Source organism: Canis lupus, chromosome 29, assembly GCF_011100685.1.
Source record: "Canis lupus familiaris isolate Mischka breed German Shepherd chromosome 29, alternate assembly UU_Cfam_GSD_1.0, whole genome shotgun sequence".
NCBI classification, from domain to species: Eukaryota; Metazoa; Chordata; class Mammalia; order Carnivora; family Canidae; genus Canis; species Canis lupus.
The window spans coordinates 19,286,347-19,309,338 of NC_049250.1; the positions used below are offsets into that span (position 1 = coordinate 19,286,347).

Genomic DNA, 22,992 nt, shown 5'->3' on the forward strand with positions numbered 1-22,992 from the left:
CTGGGAGAGGTTGCCCTCCCAGTCATTTACTATGAAGTCTTTGTCAGCAGAAAGAACTCTCCTGGGTAGTGAGTGACATAATGCAGATGACAAATGACAGCCTTGCATTTTCTTCTGCTTGATAAGTACTCAGTGTCTGTGCAGGTGAGTCAGCGCCCCCCCCCCCCCAGCACACCCCCTCGTGCCAGCCGCTCCCCGGTTCTAAGTACCCTGCAATCCTACTGTGGTCTCACAGGTGCCGATGGCTCCCCCTGGTCAATCTCGAGTTTTCTGGGGGATGCTTAAGGTACTGTCAGAGTGTGAGCAGGGATGGCACCCCTGTCCCCACTTTAGGGAGCTCACTGAGAAATGAAGATATTGTTGGAGTCATTTTTAGCAGTTCTGAATATTGTTTTCTTCTGTTTCTCCCTTTTGGAGTACAGTGTGTGTGTGTGTGTGTGTGTGTGTGTGTGTGTAGATCTGAATACACACACACGTATCATATGCCATTTTAAGAGACGACTTCAGACCAAAATCTGTATCAAGATCCTTGACTGAAAAAAAAAAAAAAAAAAAAAGATCCTTGACTGACGTTTCCTCTGTATTTCTTCTCCCCCTCTAGGCCCCCATCTGCAGATGTTCTGAACACCTCTGGGTACAGGAATTGATCATTCAACCAGGATACCTAATTCAAGGTATTAGCTCCTGTCGGGAGGCTTTTTACATTTGAGCTCTGTGTTGGAAATTATATTTTGGCAATGAATTTTGACATGGGAAAAGTTGGAATGAGAATAAAGGACATAAGTGAATTTGCAAAATAATCAAGTGCTTAAAATCCTCCCCAGCGCCCGTGAGGGTTTGCCACTTGTGACTCATGTGCAGCCCTCTCTCCAATAGCTCCTGTGCCAGCTCTCCCTTAGTTGTAGCCCTTTCTCTGCAACTGTGTTTGGGGTTTGGATTTCATTTTCCTCTCCCCCTCTCCTTTTCTCTCTGACCGCCCAGACCTGCAGAAACCAGGAGGCTGAGACGTCTTGTCGGTTTTGTGACCTTGGACCCAACACAATGAAGTATTCTTGCTGTGCTCTGGTTTTGGCTGTCCTGGCCACAGAACTGCTGGGGGGCCACTGTTCCACTGTCAGATCCCAGAGGTTCAGAGGACGGATACAGCAGGAACGAAAAAACATCCGACCCAACATTATTCTTGTGCTCACCGATGATCAGGACGTGGAGCTGGGTGAGATGCTGGATTTTTCACTTGTTAGTCTCTTTTGCTCGAATGATTCGCTGACCTTTCGCCTGATCAGTAACACCGAGGGAACGTTTGGGGGTTTGGCTCTTAGCGAGAGGCTCTCAATCAGCAACCTGAGTTTATAAAATGAACTTGTATTGATTATCAGGCATTCGGGTTTTGTTTCATCATTACTTTTCTGGTCTTGGCTGTTTGAAACATCCTGGGGAGGGGCCTAGAATCATAGGAGGATGGAAGAAAAAGAGCAAGTGAAAATACTACAGGAGTCAAGGATTCGACTGTGCACCTGAGAAGCTCTTGCTCAAGAAATTTTTTTAAATATTTGGGCAAAATTGCTTCCAAGAGTATGATGTTATGGCTGTAATTCTATGCCATGTATATGAACATAGATATTATTATTCTCTCTTAACAGTTATTATTATTAAAGGGAATGATATAGTCACAGCTTGTGGTAATTGTTAGATATTGAAAGTTGCAGTATCCTATGTACCTTCTGGTGATAATTCATTACTACCACCTTAGAGATGATGCTTTTCTGAAGAATTAGAAAAAATGGGCCAATTTCAGAACACTCGGAAAGCCTGCCAAATTCTGGTGGGTCCAGCTGAGCTTTTATCTGATTCAGTTGCTTATCTTCTCACTTTCTTTAATAGCCCAGCTCTGTGGTCTTGTCTGTAAGTCTAGGTATGACCTTCCATGGTACCTTAGGACAGATAAAAAGCTTGTCCTTAGAAATTGTCACCAGCACTCATTTTCATTCCTAGAACCAAATTCCTCACTCTCGGGAATCGCTGAGCTGGGCTTACCCATCACACTCAATCTGGTATCTTTTACACTTAGTGCTAGCAGAGCATGCTGGGCTTCCTTACAGAGCTCCCCTGGGTCTAGTTCTTAAGGATAAAACCCTCCATGGTGGAAGTTGGTCTTCATGGAACGAGATTGGAATTTCCAGTTTGAAACTAAATCATGGAATCCCAACAGAGTTAACCCCCAGTTTAGCTGGAAGCACACACACTAAAAACCAGCAGCAGGTAATGATTGTTGAAGTTGACCTGCAGAGTCTGCTGTCTCTCACTTCACTTTTTAAATAAGAGCATTGATTTTCAGGCAACATGCCCAAATGTAGTCTCGGAGGCATACGACTTAGTATGTATGTAGTTTACGGTTTAACTTTTCATTTAAATAGAGAGCAAGTAAAAATGAAGTGAACATGTTTGGATTCACCTGCTTTAACATCTCTTATATCCACCCCTTTCACTACTGCCATGATCTCCAGACCATTCTCTCACCTCCTAGTTTTTCCCTGATAGTCACCTGACCCACCTGTCTCCCATAGACTTGATTTATCTATTCTTCACTCCATGACTAGAGTTATCATGCAAGTATCTGATCAGGTCTCTTCTGCTTAAAACTCCCCATGGTTTCTCTTTGGCAAGAGGATTAAGAAACTCTCTTCTGTAGGCAAATGAGCTCTGGGCCATCTGGCCCCTGCCTATATCTATGGGACTATTCCCTTTTTTCCCACTTTTGCTCAGTGCTTCGTGGAAATTACTTACATATCCTTGAAGGTAAGGTGTCTGTCTGGTAGTTTCATCTCCGTCACCTATATTTCATGCCTTTGTACATCTTGTCTCCACTGTCTTTCCCCCTCTCTCCAGCCCTACTTATTCTTCGTGACCCAGTTCAGTTGCCTTGCCCTTGGGGGTCTTTCTTCACCAAAACCATTCTCTCTTCCCAGCAAAGTGGATGGACCTTTCCTTTGTACCACCTTGGACATGCCTCCAGCATGGCCCTTAATCCATCATGTGCTTCCATATTTGTCTCTTCCACTGGCCTGAGAGTGAGGTAGTGTTTTGTTCATGTTGCGTTCCTGATACTGGGACCATGTTGGGAATATAGTAGGTGCTAAAAAAATTCCAAGTGGACCTACAGGGGCCTGACAAAGCTAACAAAAATATCAGAAGTGAATACAAGTATCTGTCATAATCTACCTCTTCAATATAGTGTTCTTGCCCTTAAAATAAATTAAGGACTTATTTGACAAATTTATTTTTAACAGAATTCAAAACTTCACCTTTTAGTTTCACCCTATAGTTAGTTAATTCATCCAGTAAATATTTACTGAGCAGTCACTAAGTACTGGCTTCTGTTGGAAGCATGCGGGTACGATAGATACAACTATAACGGATACAACATAGACGGGTATGTATGTACTTCCTATGTAGTTGTCTCTACCTCCTTCCTTGATTTTCTAGCCAGATACATGCTAAGTATTGGCTCATTTAATCTTCATGATAACTTTATGAAGTAGTTGCTCTTACTCTCTTCAATTACTGCATAAGTAAAATGAGACTTAGAGAAGTCATGTAAGCTGTGATGAACTTACTAGTCCTAGGTTCACCATAGGAACCAGTTAGGACTAGGTCTCCACCGCTGACATTTAACCATGATGCTTTCCATCAGTCCTTCACCAAATATTTATTGAACCTTTCCTAAAAGCACACTGCACATGCATAGCAATGTTCTAGGTTCTAAGAGAGAGATAACAGAAGCATAAGATGGGTCTTATTATTTCATCGGCAAAACACAGTGATGAACCACAGTGAACCCGTGAGGTAGAAGACTTTAGAAGATACCTCCTTTCTCTGCCCTAACAATTATGCTGTCTGTAGTGGACACTGTCTGGTGAAGACTTTTACCTTGTCTCCTCTAAGAGTCTCAATAATCCTTCTTGAGCCTAACTGCTCTAGACTTCAGTTGTTTTTTGTCCACTTATTTTTACCATCCTAGCCATTTTTAAGTGTGCAGGTCGGTAGTGTTCAGAACATTCACATTGTTATGCAATTATTGTCCAAAACTCTTCAGCTTACAAAGTTAAAATTCTATACCCATTAAACAATAACTCCCATACCCTGGTAACCACCATTCTACTGCCTCTGTGAATTTGACTGTTGTAGGTACGTCACATAAGTGAAATTATGCCACTTAAGATAAAGACAAAGTGGTTTTTTTGTGTGTGTGTGACTGACTCATTTCACTTAGACTAATACCCTTCCTCAAGGCTCATCCATGTTATAGCCTGTATCTAAATTTTCTTCCTTTTGAAGGCTGAATAATATTCATTGTATGTATATACCACATTTTGTTTATTCATCTATTAATAGAAGTTTGGGTTGCTTCACTTTTTGACTATTGTGAATAACGCTGCTATGACCATAAGTGTTTAAATATCTCCTTAAGACCCTGCTTTCAATGCTTTGGGTTAAATACCAAGAAATGGATTTGCTGGATCATTTGATAATTCTATTTTTAATTTTTTGAGGAACCGTCATTTTATTTTCCATAACAACTGCACCATTTTACATTCTTACCAACAGTGCACAAGGGTTCCAATTTCTCCACATCCTTGCCAACATGTGTTCTTTTCTGGCATTTTGTTTTTGTTTTTATAATACCCATCCTAGTGGATATGAGGTGGTATCTCATTGTGGTTTGATATGGTTGGATTTCGTCTTGTTTTTTTACTTCCATGTAATTATGCTTGCCAAATGCATAAATAGACTAGGATAGCAAAACTATTTGCACCTGTAATACTGCAGGCAATTTTGGCTACTGTACCTCCAGAAAGATATAACAGACTTAGAAAAGGCTTAGAAGAACAATGACAAAAATTGTAATAGGATGCTTTTCTTTTGGGGGAAAGAATAAAACTATTCTACTTCTTTGTCTGGAAAGACAAAGACTGAGAAGGGCCATAATCAGAGTTTATTAATTTAAGCTCAGAAAGAAAGCTCTTACTCAGTAGGAATGGAGGCCAAACTTTGAGGACAAATAAAATAAACTAGTACTTTGTGAAGGGAATAAGACACATAAGGAATTCATTAATAAAAGTGCTAGAACCTTGCATATTATCTTTTTCTGAAGAACATTCCTTCTCATTATTGCACTTGTTTTCATCCCACCCAAGTTGAATGGATAGGACAAAGATCGTTATCCCAGGAGAAAAGTTAATCTGTAGAAAGGTGAAATGACATAACCACTAGTCCTCTTCTGGATTTACTTGTCGCACAACTAAAAAGGTAGCTTAGGTTGTGTCTATGCCTGTAAATAGTTCAGGTTTTTAGACTATATTAATAGGTGGAAGATTTACACTTTTTTTTTAAAGCTAGAAAAACACACAGACACTGGAGAAGAAGGAACAGTAACCAAGAATATCAATATCCATATTTTGTCTTAAAAGTTGAAAACTACATCTGGACCAATTATCATCAAATATTAAACTTTCTTAAAAGCTTAAATTTAAAAGCTTAACATTTAAAAATACGAAAGCTAGGACCGCCTTTGCTGCATCCCAAAGGTTTTGAACAGTTGTGTTTTCATTTTCATGTGTTGTCATGAATTTTGTTTTAATTCTTCTTTAATTTCCTGATTGACCCATTCATTCTTTAGTAGGATGCTTTTTAGCCTCCATGTATTTAAGTTCTTTCCAAGTTCCTCTTGTGACTGAGTTCAAGTTTCAAAGCACTGTGGTCCAAAAACATGCAGGGAAGTATCCCAATCTTTTGGTGCAAGTTGAGACCTAATTTGTGACCCAGTATGTGATCTATATAAATATAATGGAATACTATTCAGCCATCAAAAACAATGAAATCTTGCCATTTGCAACGATGTGGATGGAACTAGAGGGTATTATGCTAAGTGAAATTAGTCAGAGAAAGACCATTATCTATCACATGATCTCACTCATATATGGAATTTAAGAAACAAACCAGGATCATAGGGGAAGGGAGGGAAAAATAAAACAAGACAAAATCAGAGAGAGAGAGACAAACCATAAGAGACTCTTAATCATAGGAAACAAACTGAGGGTTGCTGCAGCAGGGCAGGAGGGTTAGGGTAACTGGGTGATCGGCATTAAATAGGGCACGTGATGTAATGAACACTGGGTGTTATATAAGACTGATGAATCACTGACCTCTACTTCTGAAATCAATAATACATTATATATTAATTAATTGAATTTAAATAAATTTTTAAAGTAAAAAAAAAATCCAGTAAAAAAATAAACCTTATGAAAGAGAAAAAAATAAAATTATTAAAGCTAGGAGACACATTATTCTAGTATTTTCCTGCACTTAAGGTATTTTATAAGCCAAAAAAGAACACAATCAAAAGTGCTTGTGGAACTCCCCAAACTTTCTGAGACTAGAGTCAAAGAAATTAGGCTCTAAATCTTTCCAAAAGGATCCCTTGGTGCCACTCTGAGGAACAAAATGTGGAGCTGATCTGACTCAATGTGGCATTTGTTAAATTCTTAAGAAATTGGGCTGGCCCATTGCTTCTTTCAGATCATGCATGGAATTAAGAAATACATAATACTTTGTTTCTTTAAATCACAGGTCACAACTGGGATCTATAGTACTGAGCCAGCCCACAGATGTGTTTTGCTTGACCAACATACTTTTTTAAAATTAAGACAACATTTTAAAAATCAGACGATTTCATGTTAAAAAAAAATCAAGATTCTGACTTTTTTTGAAAATCTAGAACTATAAGACTTTGCATTCCTATGAGACCACAGCCAGGTTGACGCTTAAAGAAGAATCCAAGTGCCCCACTAGATGGAGCATGTCCTTGGGTCCTCATGGCTCCCACCACTCTCCATTGCACCTCAACATTTAGGCCAAGGAGCAGTTGCCATTTACCATCATGCCCCTACTGCTGTTTTTCTCATGTTCAGGAACAGCACTATACACCCACCTCTCTATCAAATGTGAAAAACAGAAAAGATAAAAGCTCCTTGATTTTTCTTTTTTTTTTCTTAAAGATTTTATTTATTTATTCATGAGAGAGACAGAGAGAAGGGCAGAGACATAGGCAGAGGGAGAAGCAGGCTCCCTGTGGGGAGCCTGATGTGGGACTTGACCCCCGGACCGCAGGAACATGCCCTGAGCCGAATGCAGACATTCAACCACTGAGCCACCCAGGCGTCCCATTTGTCTCCACTTTTAATGGCCTGTTGCTATTTAGGAGAAAAAAATGACTCTTGGTGTCCTGGAGACATTCTAGACAGGTTTATTATCTTCTTCGTGGTCTCTTCTCCAATCTTGCCTCCTCTGTTCGGCTTTCGCTGAAATGCCTGGGATTTTTTCCCCTCCAATCCCATTGTTTTGCTAGAAAAAAAGGTATATTCTTTTATTTTGTTATTTTTTCTTTATGCTTTCAGAATTAAAATATTCAATTGATCAATAGAGCCATTTTTAATATTGGAAGTATCATTGTTTAAGTTTTCATACTTTACTATAACAATAACCGTTGGTGGGAGAAGATAGCAATAGAATACAGATGTATTTAGTACAGGCCATTTACGTATTTAAAGCATTAAGCATAGCTTATCATAAAATGATGACATCTAGAAACAACCCTGTACAATTAATAAGAGTTATGCTTGCTTGTCTATTGCTCAAGGAGGCGTGTCTCTCTAGGAAACCAGATATATTTGAATCTCACATGCCTAAAGTTTCCTTAAGAGATGACGATGGCAATATTTATGTGTTGGATTTCTGGTTTTGTGAGTTTTTCCAGACATGATAAACAGGCCTGGTGAAAACTTTTAATGTTTGGGGATACCTGGGTGGCTCCGTGGTCGAGTGCCTGCCTTCGGCTCAGGGTGTGATCCCAGGGTCCTGGGATCAAGTCCCGCATCGGGCTCCCTGCAGGGAGCCTGCTTCTCCCTCTGCCTATGTCTCTGCCTCTCTCTGTGTGTCTCTCATGAATAAATAAATAAAATCTTTAAGAAAAAAAAAAGAAGAAAAAACTTTAATGTTTGACAGTATAAAACATTGAATAATCAAATGCTAAGATACTTGAATCAAGAAAGGTGGGGATCCCTGGGTGGTGCAGCGGTTTGGCGCCTGCCTTTGGCCCAGGGCGCGATCCTGGAGACCCGGGATCGAATCCCACATCGGGCTCCTGGTGCATGGAGCCTGCTTCTCCCTCTGCCTGTGTCTCTGCCTCTCTCTCTCTCTATCTCTCGAATAAATAAATAAAATATTAAAAAAAAAAAAGAAAGGTAAAGTCTTGTAAAGTTTGACATGTAAATGAAGTAATTCAAACTCTCTGTGTCATTTTGGAAAAGTCATTCAGAGAAGTTGGACATCTTTCTCCCTGCTGACCTTTTTCACGCAGATGATGTGAGAATAAATGAGTTGGAGTGTGTAGAATGATTTAAATTCCTGGCCACGGTTCCATCCGGTCTTAGTAACCTATCCCATACTCCATCATCCAAAGTACTGTTCCCAGAACCTTGATTTTTAAAAAATATTCCCGTGAAATTGCAAACGTGGTGGGTCTTGCAGGGTTCCTGAAGAGTGCCACTTCTCTGCTCCCGGTCATTGCTGACCTAGCTGATCGCGGTTACAGTGCAGACGTCCCCAGTCCCCACCTGGAGCTCTGGCGCTGGGACAGCTTTTCTTGGCAGACTTAGGACTCAGCTGTGGCCTGGGCCATCTCTGTGCTCCAGCCAGGCCCATCAGCAGTGCCTCCCCACCAGCTACTGGACCCAATTACAGTCACTTCATAGCATCCTTGTCAAGCTTCGACCTCCAAGGACAATTTTAAATGATAATGAAGTCAGGCTTCTTGCACAAGGGGAGGTAGGGAAATTGTATGTGGAGGGGGAGAGAACTGATGTTTTTAACTATCAGCCAGCATTAACATTTTAAGTCTTAAAACATAGAAATGATCACTGACCTCCATCTCCTGAACAGACTATAAGAGAGTAGCATAGACTGGATGGCTGAGTGGCTTATAAACACCAGCCATTTATTTCTCATGGTTCTGGAGGCTGGAAGTCCAAGATCAAGGTGCCTGCAGAGTCAGTGCCTGGTGCGAGCCTGCTTCCTGGCTTATAGATGGCTGTCTTTTTTTTTTTTTTTTTTAAGATTTTATTTATTTATTCATGAGAGAGAGAGAGAGAAGCAGAGACATAGGCAGAGGGAGAAGCAGGCTCCCTGCAGGGAGCCTGATGTGGGGCTTGATCCCGGGACTCCAGGACCATGCCCTGTGCCAAAGGCAGGTGCTAAACCGCCAAGCCACCCAGGGATCCCCTAGATGACTGTCTTATTATGTGTCTTCACATGGCAGGAGGGGCCAGAGAGCCTAGTGGGGTCTCTTGTATAGGGACATTAGCCCATTCATGAGGGCCTCACCTTCTAATTCACCTCCCAAAGGTCCCACCTCCTAATACCATCACCTGGGTCGTTAGGTTTCAACATACACATTTGGCGGGGGTTGGGGGGACACAAATACTCAGTCTCTGGCAACTTGTTTACTCTTATTCCTGCTTTTGGAATTCAGATGTAGATTACAGACAGCGGGATGAAAAAGGAGAAAATTAATGTGGTGGGTTGAGGTGAGCACAGAGTGACATCCCAGCCCCACTGACCACACGCCTTGCGTGAGGTGCTCTAATAGCGTTATGCCATTTGAACCCTGTGATCTAGCTGGGGAACAATTCCTAGCTCCATTTTACAGTTGAGACATGGGACCAAAAGAGAGGAGGTGACTTGCTCAAGGTGATCTATACCAAAATCAAGATGTTTCCCAGAAGTTCATGTTCAGGGCTCTTTCTCTTTTCGTTCTTATCCTCCTAAGCCCTGCCTTGTGAATCTTGTTATAGGAGTCTTTGGCCTTAAGCTTCTTATCATTCCTGTGAAATAATCATTCTAATAATTGAGAATCAGCACAGTTGGTGTTTTAGGCACCGAAGTCCTGAAACTCAGAGCGGTGAGCAGCTGCACCTTAAAACAAAACTGAGCTCTTCCACCAGTGAGGCAGGACATCATCCCATTCATCCATCTCAACAGCTGTAAGTGCAAAATGGTGAATTTCATTACAGAATAGCTTAGGGAAGAGTTTCCCAATGAAAAGCCAGTATTGCAATGTCAGTGGTGAGGGAGGCAGTACAAGGCCATGAAAAAAAGAAGTGTTTTGTGCTTTCCTTCCTCTTGCATATTAACTCAGCTCGAAGGGGTAGGGTCCCTATGCTCCATCATCTGCGGAGAACCCACCAAGATCAAGGGCGGCATCTCACACTAGGGTGGCTGTCAGTGATGAAGACAGACACGTCTGCAGGCCCCCTCAGCCCTCGCTGGGCCTGAGCTACTGAGAATCACATCAGCCCTTGAAGAGAGGGCGGGCGGGAGGCAGGCGTTTCTGTGAGTCAATGTCTCCTCTAAGAGGCTAGATGAAGTGAAATATCAGACTGTGGAAAGTAAGACATCTCTTGACTATGAGCAGACACCTTTTCTGTTTCTCAGTCTTGAAAATGTCAATGTCACAGCCAGTACTCAGCTTTGATGGAGCTTAAGAGCATGGTCTATGGAGCAGATTGCCTGCATTTGCTTCCTGGCTTTGCTACCTAGGGTACATGTGGCCCTCAGAATGTTATTTAGCCCATCGGGCCCTCAGTTTTAGCATCTGTGATATTTATATGGGAATAATAGATTAAGAGCATCTGCTACGAAGGTGTATCATCAGGATTAAATGAGTTGCAGGTGTGACACTCAGAAGAGAACTGGGCTGAGAGTAAGCAGGACATAGATGTATCTGATTCCTTTCTGCAGCATCTTACAGCCTCGGGAGTGGGCTGAGCTACTTAGGGGCACCTGCTAAAGTCTCTCTCGGCTCTAGGCTTCCCAGCCTCTGTGTCCAACCTGGAATACTTCTCTTGAGTGTGAGTGTGGGCCATGGACAGGAAGCAGCAGGCTCACCAGGAGCTTGTTAGAAGTGTAAATTCTCTGGTGCCTCCCCAAGTCTTCTTAATCAGCATCTCAGGGCGGGCTCAGAATTCTGATGTAACATGCTCTCCAAGTGATTTTTAAGTTGGAGGAACATTGTTTCAGGATCTTCTCTTTACTGAGAAACTTTCAGGAATCCCGATGGTGGGGCTGCAGTGGTCACCACGGTGACTCCGAGGACCAAGTGTCCTCATCAATCCCTTTGATTTGGGGACTGCTTAGAATTTGGATAGATTGTTTAGGACCTTGACATGATCAGCTTAGTTAATTGAAAGAGTGGCATTTAGAATGGGAGGGGAGCCCTTACTGATGCAAGTCCAGATTGTGAACTAGGCTAAGGCTTAGGGACAGTTTGTAGATTATTTGACCTTAGATCAGATTTCCATCTACCATCCCATATTTGCAGTCCAGATGAGTCTGTAAACAGGAGATTGCAGGTAACTCAGGACCTTGGAGGATGGTTTCCAGTGCTGCTTAGTTATCAGCTAAGGCTCATAAAGGAAATTGACAGGCCCATTCTCTGTAATAAAGAGTGTAGTAGGCGAAGTAGCGTTTGCTGGGTTTTCCCAATATTTGAGATACTACACAAAGGAAGCACTGCAGAGATGTAAAGAGGAGGGGGGAATAAGTGAATAGACGTGACCATTTAGCTCTCTCCCCACTACCATGTCTCTATCCATCTATTTATCTCCATCTCCAGGATATTTCCCCTGTATGATCAATAAATATAAAACACATTTCTGAAATGGACTTCCTTGATCTTCTACAGGGCATATGGCTTTATAGTTACTTCTTGAGCAACAGCAAAACCATTACTTTTCCAGTTTCTTCCTGTGCTGAAAACATGAAGGCATTAGTCAACTCATTACCTTCGGATGCATTACAGTGTCTCTTGGATCTGCTTCTTAGAGGCTCCCTCTATTTTAGAGGCACAATCCAGTTCAAGTCCATATTGCCTCGTGGCCTGATGGCTTCAGCGACCTCTCGGCTGTAACCTTGATGAACCAGCCTATTTCCTCCTCAGTGCACGTACCTCCATCCCCCGTTGCCACAACAACAGCCCTCGAAGACTTTTTCCTTATCAAGTCATTCATGCCTTTGACAAAGAACCTATTCTGCCTTTATTTTGGCCATTCTATCAAATCCAAATATCTCTGCCCAGGCTTGAAGCCACTCTCTAACTCTACCTCTTACATTTCGGCAAGAGAATTCCTCACAGTCTTTTTCATTCTATAGGAAATCAGTGTACTGTATTCATCCCTCTACTTCTCCCACGTCCAGAGCACGCACATACCATCCTCTCCCACGTGTGCCACTAACACACTTCGCCCATCTTTTGTTTTTCTTCCTGCACCCCTTCCATTTGTCCTCATCTCTTGTTTCAGAACTCTTATCAAACACCCTGTTCAGTCCTCTCTAACCTTATTTGTACCACTACTGCTATCTCCACACTCTTATGTTGCTTTGCAAATATCTCCAAGTGATTTCTCTATGTAGGGTCTCGTCTAGATAGTTTACTGCTAAAGACCAAGGCAGCAGAGAATTTTCCATTTCTTTTGTTAATGCTACACTTGGGGGAGCAGCCCAGAGTGCTGAGGTTGATAGAATGTTCAGCATGAAGTGGGCACTCACTACATGTTATTCACCAATTACAAAAAGGTTGCTTGATCCCCCGAAGACAACCAGAGGAGTAAAAGCAGTTAGGAATCCTCCTAACTGAAGCCTATTTTAGGGAGCTCTAATGAGACCCAATTAGAAACCTTCCTCCTGCTTTCATATGTTTCATGTGAACAGGAAAAGCTAATACGTGAAAAAATCAGGCTAACTGTGGCTTTTTGGACCATTGCACGCTTCTCTTATGCTCTGAATGCTTGCCTGGTTTGCATTACGATTTCCTTCCTTGCTGGAAAACTGCATAGTCTTTCTCCCTTTCTTTGGAAGAAGTGGGACCTGTTGGAAATGTGAGGCTCCAGGATTCAAATGCAATGGGCTTGGCTGGAGTGCTCTGTAGTGCATTTCTTGACAAGTCCTGAAAAGACTATTGAATTCTAGCCTGTGCTTTTTTTTTTTTTTCCTGCAGTATTTGGATGTGTTTCAGCTGCAGTGTTTGGCTGGATAGAGTAATCGAAGTAGTTTTTTTCTTCCTCAGCAATCTTATGTTACAATTTCATCCTTTGCAGTCAAAATGGAATATTTTACTCTATGCAAATACTTTTGAGTGCAATAGAATCATAGCTCTTTTCATAAGCGAACGATCTATCTTTTAATATTACATGTAAACAGGTGAAAATATAAACTGGCAGTGCTCTCCTGGTAGAAAAACTGGCAGGTATTTGGTGACTTTGCTAGAGGATACCAAGTTACAATGAAGATTTTTTTTTTTTTTTTAATTAAAGACAGGCATTTTGGAGGGACTTTTACTTAATAGGAAAAAAATAGTTTTCCTCTTCAGTTTCATACAATTAAAACACTAGAGTTAGTAACCTCTGTGATGTCATAAGCATTGTGCACATGTGGTGGGTTGGAGTTTTGATGCTCTGTGTAACAGGCTCTTGTTCCCTGGTAATCTTCAGAAAGCTGCTGGGCTTTGAATTTGCTCCATATCTAAAATTCTAGCTTTAATTATCAGATTAGCCTGCATTTTTTTCTTTGTGAGTAAGGAGAAGAGAAGCTGAAATGTGTTTATTATTCTGCAAAATGCTTGAGATGGTCGGATCCCAAATGTTTAATTTTGTTCTGGAAATGAGAGCTGTCAAATTATAGACTCCTTCAAGCCAACGGAGGGAAATTAATAAATCAAGGGAATAGAGTCACTGAGTGACACGGCATAAATGGGTGTTCGTGTGGTGCGCTCTGCTAAACAATGCTGGAATTGTGCCTTCCAGGGTCCCTGCAAGTCATGAACAAAACAAGAAAGATTATGGAGCACGGGGGGGCCACCTTCACCAACGCTTTTGTGACTACCCCCATGTGCTGCCCCTCCCGGTCCTCCATGCTCACCGGAAAATATGTGCACAACCACAATGTCTACACCAACAATGAGAACTGCTCTTCCCCTTCATGGCAGGCGATGCACGAACCTCGGACTTTTGCTGTATATCTTAACAACACTGGCTACAGAACAGGTAAAGTTAGTGGACCTCCTTGCCCATGAACCTCTGGTGGTACTTCTTAGATACAGAAAAATGCCTCGTGTAATGAAGTATGTAAGGTTCCAGTAAATGGAAGTAGTGTAGGCTTTTCTCTTCTATTTCAGTACCCTTCCGATTCCATCCTTTTTTTACTCTGAAGAATGTACCAATAAGAGATCCCTTAGAAAAAAAGAGTGGTTCTCAGTGGGCACATTATGAAAGTGTTATATTCTTCAGAGCACCCAATGATTGGAGGATCTGGAACAGAAGAGTGTTCACCCCATTTACCTGCTTACCTCTACCTCCCAAATCTCAAGGGATTTGGGCACGCTTTGAGGCTTATCTTAGGTGTCGGTAAATTCCTGCTGATTGTTTCAGTGAGAAATCATTAAATGTTTTGAAACTGCTTAGCATCTACTCTAAGATCTAGGACACAATAGATGATGAAAATAATTTTTTGAGTTAATAAACAACTGAATGAAGAAACCAATGAGCTGTACCTTATGATTCATTCATTTATTCATTCTTAATTGATAGAATTTGGAGTTTCTTTAGCTCAGGTTGTGGGATTTTTTTTAGGTTCCAGGTGTTCATGCCCATCTTCCTTTTTTTTTTTTTTTAAGATCTTGTTTATTTATTCACAAGAGACACAGATAGAGATGCAAAGACATAGGCAGAGGGAGAAGCAGGCTCCATGCAGGGAGCCAGTTGTGGGACTCGATCCCGGGACTCCAGGATCATGCCCTGAACTGAAGGCAAATGCTTAACCACTGAGCCACCCAGGTGTCCCTCATGCCCATCTTCCAAGAAGGAAAGACATCCCAATTCTACCCCTACTGTCATTGTTTAACCTACGTAGGGCAACAAGAGGCTTCTGGTTAACTGGTCTTTTTAAAATTGGGGACCTCTTTCAAGAAAAGTCATAAATGTCATACCAGTCTTTCTAAGAAAGAAGCAAGGCTCCTTCAGGTAAGCTTAGCCTCCAAAGCCTTTGCATAAAGGCCAAGAGAATTCTCAGCATGTCGATGCTCTCGTTGGATTTTCCAAACATTTCTTCATGAAAGGCAACAAGGATGTTTATAGAAGGGCTGCAAAGCATATAGTTTTTTTCAGAGCTACCTAAACTTATAAGCATTAAAGATATCATCATTAAAACTCGTTGGAAATGATTTTCAAGTCTACAAATTTTCTATTCTGAAGATGGAAAAGTAAAGAGTTTCAGACAAATATATTCTCTTAAATACCTTTAAAAAATGAAATTAATCTTTCCCACTGGACTTGGAAAATATGAAGCCATTTGCTTCTTTGCAGAACATTCTGTGGGCATTTAATACTTGTTATTCATGGATAAAAATATTGATTTTGACTATGATAGCATGGTCATTCACAAACATCTCAAGATCTCCATTCAGAGAGGAAGCTCCTCCCATGACTCTCAAGGGTGTTTGCTTATGCTTTGGAAAGAAACTAGGTTACTCGAAGTGCCTTATCCTAAGTGTGTTTTCTCACATAAGTGATTTAAATTTATGGTACCTTTCATCTGCAAGCTCTAAGGCACTTTGCGAATCCATCAAATATCCCTGTAGAGTTCAGAGACAGCAAATGTACTTGGCTCTGTTTTATAACTAAGGTGGGGATTTCAAATATTGTGTGACCAACTCAGAAGCAAAATCAGAAATGTTCTCCTAATGCTTAGTTCCTGATTTTTTTTTTTTAAGATTTTATTTATTGATTGATGAAAGACAGAGAGAGAGGCAGAGGCAGAGACATAGGCAGAGGGAAAAGCAGGCTCCATGCAGGGAGCCCGACGCAGGACTCGATCCCGGGTCTCCAGGATCAGGCCCTGGGCTGCAGGAGTCACTAAACCGCTGAGCCACCTGGGCTGCCCTAGTTCCTGATTTTAACCACCAAATTGTGTTTTGTTCATGAGAAGCATCATGTGAAATCAATGCCTTTCAACTCCCTGGCTCCCTGTAATTTAAAACCTAGTAGCAGATATAGGGCTTGAAGGGTCAGGACTCTCACCATCTCCAGAGTGATATGGACGATGTCTGTCATAAGAAATAGAGATGCAGGATGACACAGAGAACCTGCCAGGACTTAGAGTGGTCAACTGAGTTTTGCTCATTTGATTCAGGGCAAATCAAGAAAAAGTGAGAAGATGAATGAGTGAGTTCTGAAGAAATTGTATACAGCAATGTGACCCTAGTTGACAGTATTGTATTGTGCACTTGAAATTCGCTGAAAGGATAGATTTTTGGTGGAGTCACTACAAAAGGAAAAAAAAAAAGGAAAATAGTAGAGGTGTGAGGTGATGGATATATTGGTTGGTTTGGCAGTGATGAATATTTCACAATGTTTATGTATTTCGAGCCATCAGATTGTATATCTTAAATACATTGCAATTTTCCTAAGATTTTATTTATTTATTTGAGAGAGAGAGAGAGAGAGAGAGCACATGCAAACAGGGGGAGAGAGAAGGATAAGCAGACTCCACACTGAACGCAGAGCTTGACTCCGGGTTTGATCCCACTACCCTGAGCTCACGACCTGAGCTGAAACTAAGAGTCGGTTACTTAAGAGACTGAGCCACCCAGGTGCCCCAAATATATTACAATTTTTTGATTGTCAGTTATACCTCAATAAAGTTAGGTAGAAAAAAGAAAAGAGGAAAAGAAGGAAATTAGTATTTGTTGCTTACCTACCGTGCAGCGACACTTTAGCTAAATTGTCTCACTTAATTTTTCCAGAAACTTCAAAAGAAAGGATTTGCCTGTGTTACTAAAGATGAAACAGAGACTCAAGAGAGTTGTCCTAGGTAACAGGCTAACCAGTGATAGGATGGATCCAGCATGTCTGACTCCAGAGCCTTTTTTTTCATCATCTTACCTTTTTATGTATGCTTCTATCATGCCTCATTCCAAAAATGCCTTCAGAGACACGTAAAACATAACAGGATACAAAACCGTATGGGCCTTGGCAAACAGAAATGAAGAGTTGTATCAGTAAAAGGCAAGGCAAAGCTTAGTATACACAATGTGCCATGGAATTGTGGAGAAAGAGTGCCATTTTCCAGGTGGCAAAAGGCAAAAATTGAAACACCATCCATTCCGAAGTTTACTGGGTCACCAAGATAGAAATAGATCAGTTGCTTCTAAGAAATATTGTGTATTCTGGTACTTGTTTCGATCATACCATGAAATTGTATATATCTACCCCACAATGGATTATAAGAGCTTGGATGAAACAGAGATAATTTAGTTCAATTCCCTTATTTTCTGGTGAGCAAATTTACATCTATAAGATCAAAAGTGACACATCTGATGTGCTCATGGGACGAGCAGCTATCAGGACCCTGCTCTTCAAGGCTCTTTTCAGTGCGCTATTCTAACTGCATGGGTTAGGTCGAGAATGACAGTGTACACCATAAGACTGCCCCAATGACAACTGTCAGGCTTTTTGTGTGGACTGGTCACCTGCTTCAGACTGTTGTCTTCCCAAGGATAGATGACTTGCTCCTGGAAACTAAGTCTGATTCCAAGGCCAACCTCCTGTGCAGGGGTCTAGACACTAAATAATAATTGAATTTATAGTGAGTCATCTTATGGAGAAAATGAAATTCTTTAAAGGAAACAGGTACTTTTCCAAATAGTTAGAAATAGAAAAGGATGATAAGCACAGAAGAAAATAAATTTCGAGGTGCCCATTAGTGAATCAGACAAAAGTACAAACTGGAAGACTAAAATGGCAGTGATAGAGATCTATATAATTTACATTTATCTTTGATGGGAAAATACTGAAGTGTCTCAGGCAATTAGGAAGCAAAGAGGCCTTTGTGACAATAGTTTATTGATCTAACCTGGGACAGAGGCCCATTTGAAAATACACAAATAAACACATCAGGATGATGGGCATTTTAGGAAGTTAAAATAATTAGTGAATAAGTATTAAACCAACATAATTATTTATAAGCCATTAAATGAGAGGGGGGAAAGCCAATATATAAAGATTTTATTGTGTTTCTAATAATGAATACATTATTTCGAACGTTTAGCTGAGAATCTAAGAAAAATAATGCAAGAAACTGAAATGTGTATCATACGTAAATATTCATCTAGGGAAAAAGCACAAGGCAGTAATCAGTTTTATGAAGAAAAACTCCAAGAAGACAAATTACTAAGAGGCTGATTTTGGGAGGCATCCAGAATACATGGATTTCAATGAATTCGAATTGATCCAATATTATATTTACCATTTGTATGACATGATTTTTCTTTTTCAGAAATGAAGCATATTTTTGGACTGGCTATAGCCTGAATTTTTTCAAACTTTACTCATGGAAAATATGACTCTCCAACAGCTTAAATGTTCAAAAGGGGAAAATACAGCAACATGTCTATTGCATTTTATGTTCTGACAAGTGAAGTGGGAATGATATTGGATTATCTATCATAAAAATGAATATCCTGCCTATCTGCTAAAAAAAAAAAAAAAAACTAGTGTAAATTTCTTGTGAGAATATAGACTAGAATGTTAAGCCTGGCATAAGTTTTAAGGTAAAAGTAACAATCAATGTTTGAGAGATAACATCAAATGTCAGAAAAAAAAAAAAACCCTGAATCAAGACTGAGGAGAGCTAGAGCCACGTTCCATCTCTGCCTTTAATTTGTCTGGAGAACTTGCATAAGCTAGTTTTCCAACTTGTATATCTAATGGAGAGATTAAACCAGAATGATTCCTAGGTTTTCTTTCCTGTCCAAAATTATACTGTAATTTTATTATAATCCCTGTAATTTTCATATTGATTCATTTAAAGATTGTGGTGTTCAAATTATAATCAGAACACATGATATGAATGAATTAAATTTTAGTCATACTCATTTTACTTCATATAACTTGGGTGGAGGGGGCAATATTTAATGCAGAGTTGCAGTAAATTCTTTTGTAGAGAATTCTTTTATAACAAAATAATGTACACAAAGAAATTGACTTTCTGATTTGACGTCTTTTCATTTTACAAAATTTATTTATGTCACTTACAGCAAATACACTTTATCATCCAACTTGGGTTTTTTTTTTTTTTTTAATGTAGAGTTCTCTTAAAGTAAGACACACTCATATTCTTATTTTAATGAGTTATGGTATTACAGATTTTTGATAGTAACATGATGTATAGCATACATACATTTATTGAACTACATGTGTTTAGAATTACACTAAATGCTAGGATATGAAGAGATATAAAGTAAGATCCCTGTCTTAATTAGATTTATAATCTAGTTGGGGAATTATAATTTTAACCTGGTTCAAAATGTATATATATTGTTAGTTTGTTAGTTACTACCAGTAAAATCCTGGTACTAACTCCCATATCAATGACAAGGAGTAAAAGCTCAATTAGTGCATCATTTGTTACATTAAATAAGACTTCTCCACATTCAGAAATCTTTTGTATAGTTCCCATGGCTGCCTTAAAGGCCTTTGCTTCAAAGAGTTGCAGGGAAATTTTTAAAGCATTATGTAAGAGATAGTCTTGGACAGAAGTAGCATGGGCTAAAGTCAACAGTAATTATAATCAGGTCTTTCTGATCTTTCTCCCTGTCACCAGACCACCACCCCCTCCCACCAGCTTCTTAAATAGCCATGAAGGGAAGTGTTTAATGATGTCTCAGAGAGGAGAGTGATACAGAAGGACAGGTAGATGGTCTATTAGCAGTATATTCCCATTGTTGCAAGTTGACTGAATTGCCAATGCCAAAGGATAAGAAAAACTTCGTACTGCATACAATCTAATGGCATTATGGGCAAGAAACTAAAATTCACCTTAGGGAAGGAGAAAGAGATTTAATACATCTGGAGGAAAATAATTAGAAGCCCAGATAATCAATTGCAGAGCGCTGCCAGGAAGCATAATGTTGAAAGAGGCCAGGGGTGATTACAAATGAGTCTCAATGTTACGAGGCAACAAGAAAGGCCAGAGTAACTTGAAGCCAACAGCACCGGGGGTGCCGCGTGGTGACGCATGAGGTCCTGGTCTCTCTTGGAACAAGTGTGATGGGTGAGGGCACATCTGGAATACTGAGTACATATTTTACACTCCATTAGCACAAAGACACCAAAAACCTGGAGGGAGTTCTGACAAGTACCAAGGACTATTAAGAGACTTGAAGGGATAGTTTATAAGGGGAGGATTAAGGGAGGGGCAATAGCCATGGCAATGGGTAGAAAGCAGCGCTAAATAACCAAACAAGTCAAACAATGAGGGAAGGGCAGGAATGACCCAACACGGCTGCCCCCAGAGGAAAAAACAGAGAACAAAACTGAACATAGCAGGAAAAATCGAAAAAACTAATTAAGCAGGAAAATGTAAGCCCAAAGGGAACCTGTTGCCACGAAGTAAGTCTGATTGGGGAGGAAAAATATGTAACCTCTCAAGAAATGTTTTCAAATGCACAAGTGCAGAAGTCAAACAAGATTTCCTCATACCGCCGAATGGTAAAGTACTTAAAATCAGAACACAGAGTTGGGAGAAAAAAGGTAGTGGTGTTGCTACTAATAATACGAGCAGCAGCGGCATTTAATAAACCCTTGTTATGTGCCAGGCACTGTTTGAAGTGTCTCACTTATGTTTTAATTTCATCGGATTCTCACAACAATCCTACCACTGTTATTACCATCCTCATGGTTTTGTAGATGGAGAACTAGAGGTAAAGAGAGGCCACGTAACTTGCTTGTGGACGGATATCTAGCAAATAGCACAGCCAGGATTTAAACCCAGGCAGGCCAGCTCCCAGGTTCATATTCCAAACCGCAGCACTCTTCGACTTCTTTTAAGACGAAAGGGAGAGAAAAGTGGGGAAAACCACTGGGGATGAGGAGCAGGCCAGAGAAAAGAGCTGGGCCCGAGATTATTAAATGAAAAGTTCCTGGAAATAGTCCCCTGCTGAAGTAATTTTGGCGGGGTGTGACCCTGGTCCTCTGCCTCTGACTCCAAGTCACATTGCCTTTCGTCAGAAAGGAAAATCATCTTGTGGTTCTAGGTGAAAAGGTGGTTGGTCTCTAAAGATAAGAATCCCTCATTAGAATTCCTACTGCACATAGCTCAGAGGGAAATCCTGAGTCATATCTGACGTGAGATCCTTTGACACTTTGTCCCACACTCGTCAATCTGCAATTGGCGTTTGGCCAATTGACCGCTTGATTGATTCACTCATTTGCAGACTCAACATATAAACATCCATCCAACAAATAGACATTTCTCAAACTTGAGTTAACTTTTGGAAGAAAATAAATCTAATCAGAAATATCACCTTCAGGCACTTATAATTCAAGTGAAAACATAAGTCTAGAACTTATGTAGGATCCCCAGAATACATGGAGGTCCATGAACCCCAGTGCAAGAAACAAAAATTATGAAGCCCCCTATGCTATGTGCAGGGATGGGAAACGGGGGGAGTACAAAGATGAGGCCAAGGCAATGTTGGCCCTCAAAGCCTTACAGTCTAAGAGGAATTACCTTACATACGAACATGACTGTAGAGCGAAGACAGCATTCGAGTCACAGAGACAAATCACTTTGCACTTGGGCAAAGCCTGGAACTGAAATGGCACCTGGTCTAGCCTGATACACAGCAGGGAGATGAGAGGACTGGCACAGGCAAAGGCAGGAGAGGTGAAAACCAGGGCAAATGGAGAAGACACATTCTCTGGAGAGAGGGTCAAATAACAGAAATGCAGGCTTGGGCTGGAAGGAGAGGCATTTTGTCCAGATCCAAGGGTGGCCTTGCATGGCATGCTATCAAATGAAACTTGATTCTGTCAAGTGAAACTTGGGGGGTGGGGAGGTCCATCCACAGTTGTGACAACAGAGTGATGTGACCAGAGCCAGTCTTCAGGAAGGTGGCGCTCAGAATGGAAAGACCCCTGAGGCCTGGCTAGGAGAGCTGGCAGGAGACTGCGAGCATTCCTGAGGGGCGTCAAGTAAGCGGAGAAAGAGGGGCAGGTTTGAGAGCTGTGATCCACATAGAACCTTCAGGTGGTGGTGACGGCTTAGCAAGGGAACCAAAGGAGCAGGTGAATCGGGGAAGGTTCCGGGGTGCCAAGCCTGGTCAACCAGGAAGACGATTCTTACAGAGAATAAAAGAGTATCTGAGGAGAGAAGTAAACTCAGAAGGGAAAAGGATTAATTCTGTTCTGGGCAATTGTATTAAAAGCGAGGAAACATTCAGATGGAGGTATCCTACAGGTAGCTGTATAGTAAGGACGAGCCAGCTAGCCCACAAGGACACAGAAATGATGTACTGCGGGCAAGTGTGAGATTCAGAAATGCACTTGATTCAAGAGTGATTCAAGAGTGATACCGATAAAGTGCCTGAATCTGGGGCCTGTTTTTGTCTTCCCAGGCGAGGCATCCAGGAACTATCTTTCTTTATGTGTGTAAGTGGAGGCACCTGTAAAACCTGCTTGATGAAGCTGCAAAGTGGCTTTGACATGGAAGGCATCTGCCAACCCTCGTTTCCCCCTAAAACGAAAGATGGCGGCCTTTTAAAGATCAGAAAAATTAGGGGTGCCTGGGTGGCTCAGTCAGTTAAGCGTTTGCCTTTGGCTCAGGTCATGATCCCAGGGTCCTGGGCTCGAGCCCCACATCGGGCGCCCTGCCCGGTGGGCAGCCTGCTCCTCCCTCTCCCGCTGCCCCTCACCCTTGGGGCAAATAAAGTCTTTAGAAAACAAAAATCAGAAAAATTAAAACTTGTGTGTAGGTGTGTATTACATATGCATTTATGTATAGGCATAAGTGTGTGTGTATATGCAACACATACACCTATATTTACAC

The 22,992-nt window shown here is 41.1% G+C and overlaps 1 protein-coding gene across 1 annotated transcript in view; it reads left to right on the plus strand.

Annotated features, from left to right (window-relative positions):
• Positions 1–1,041: 1,041 nt before the first annotated feature.
• The window catches only part of SULF1 (sulfatase 1), an 80,112-nt gene continuing 58,161 nt past the window's right edge, over positions 1,042–22,992 (plus strand). The window contains 2 exon segments of the mRNA NM_001048115.1: positions 1,042–1,213; positions 13,914–14,153. Of these exon segments, the coding sequence (NP_001041580.1) occupies positions 1,042–1,213; positions 13,914–14,153 (412 nt within the window).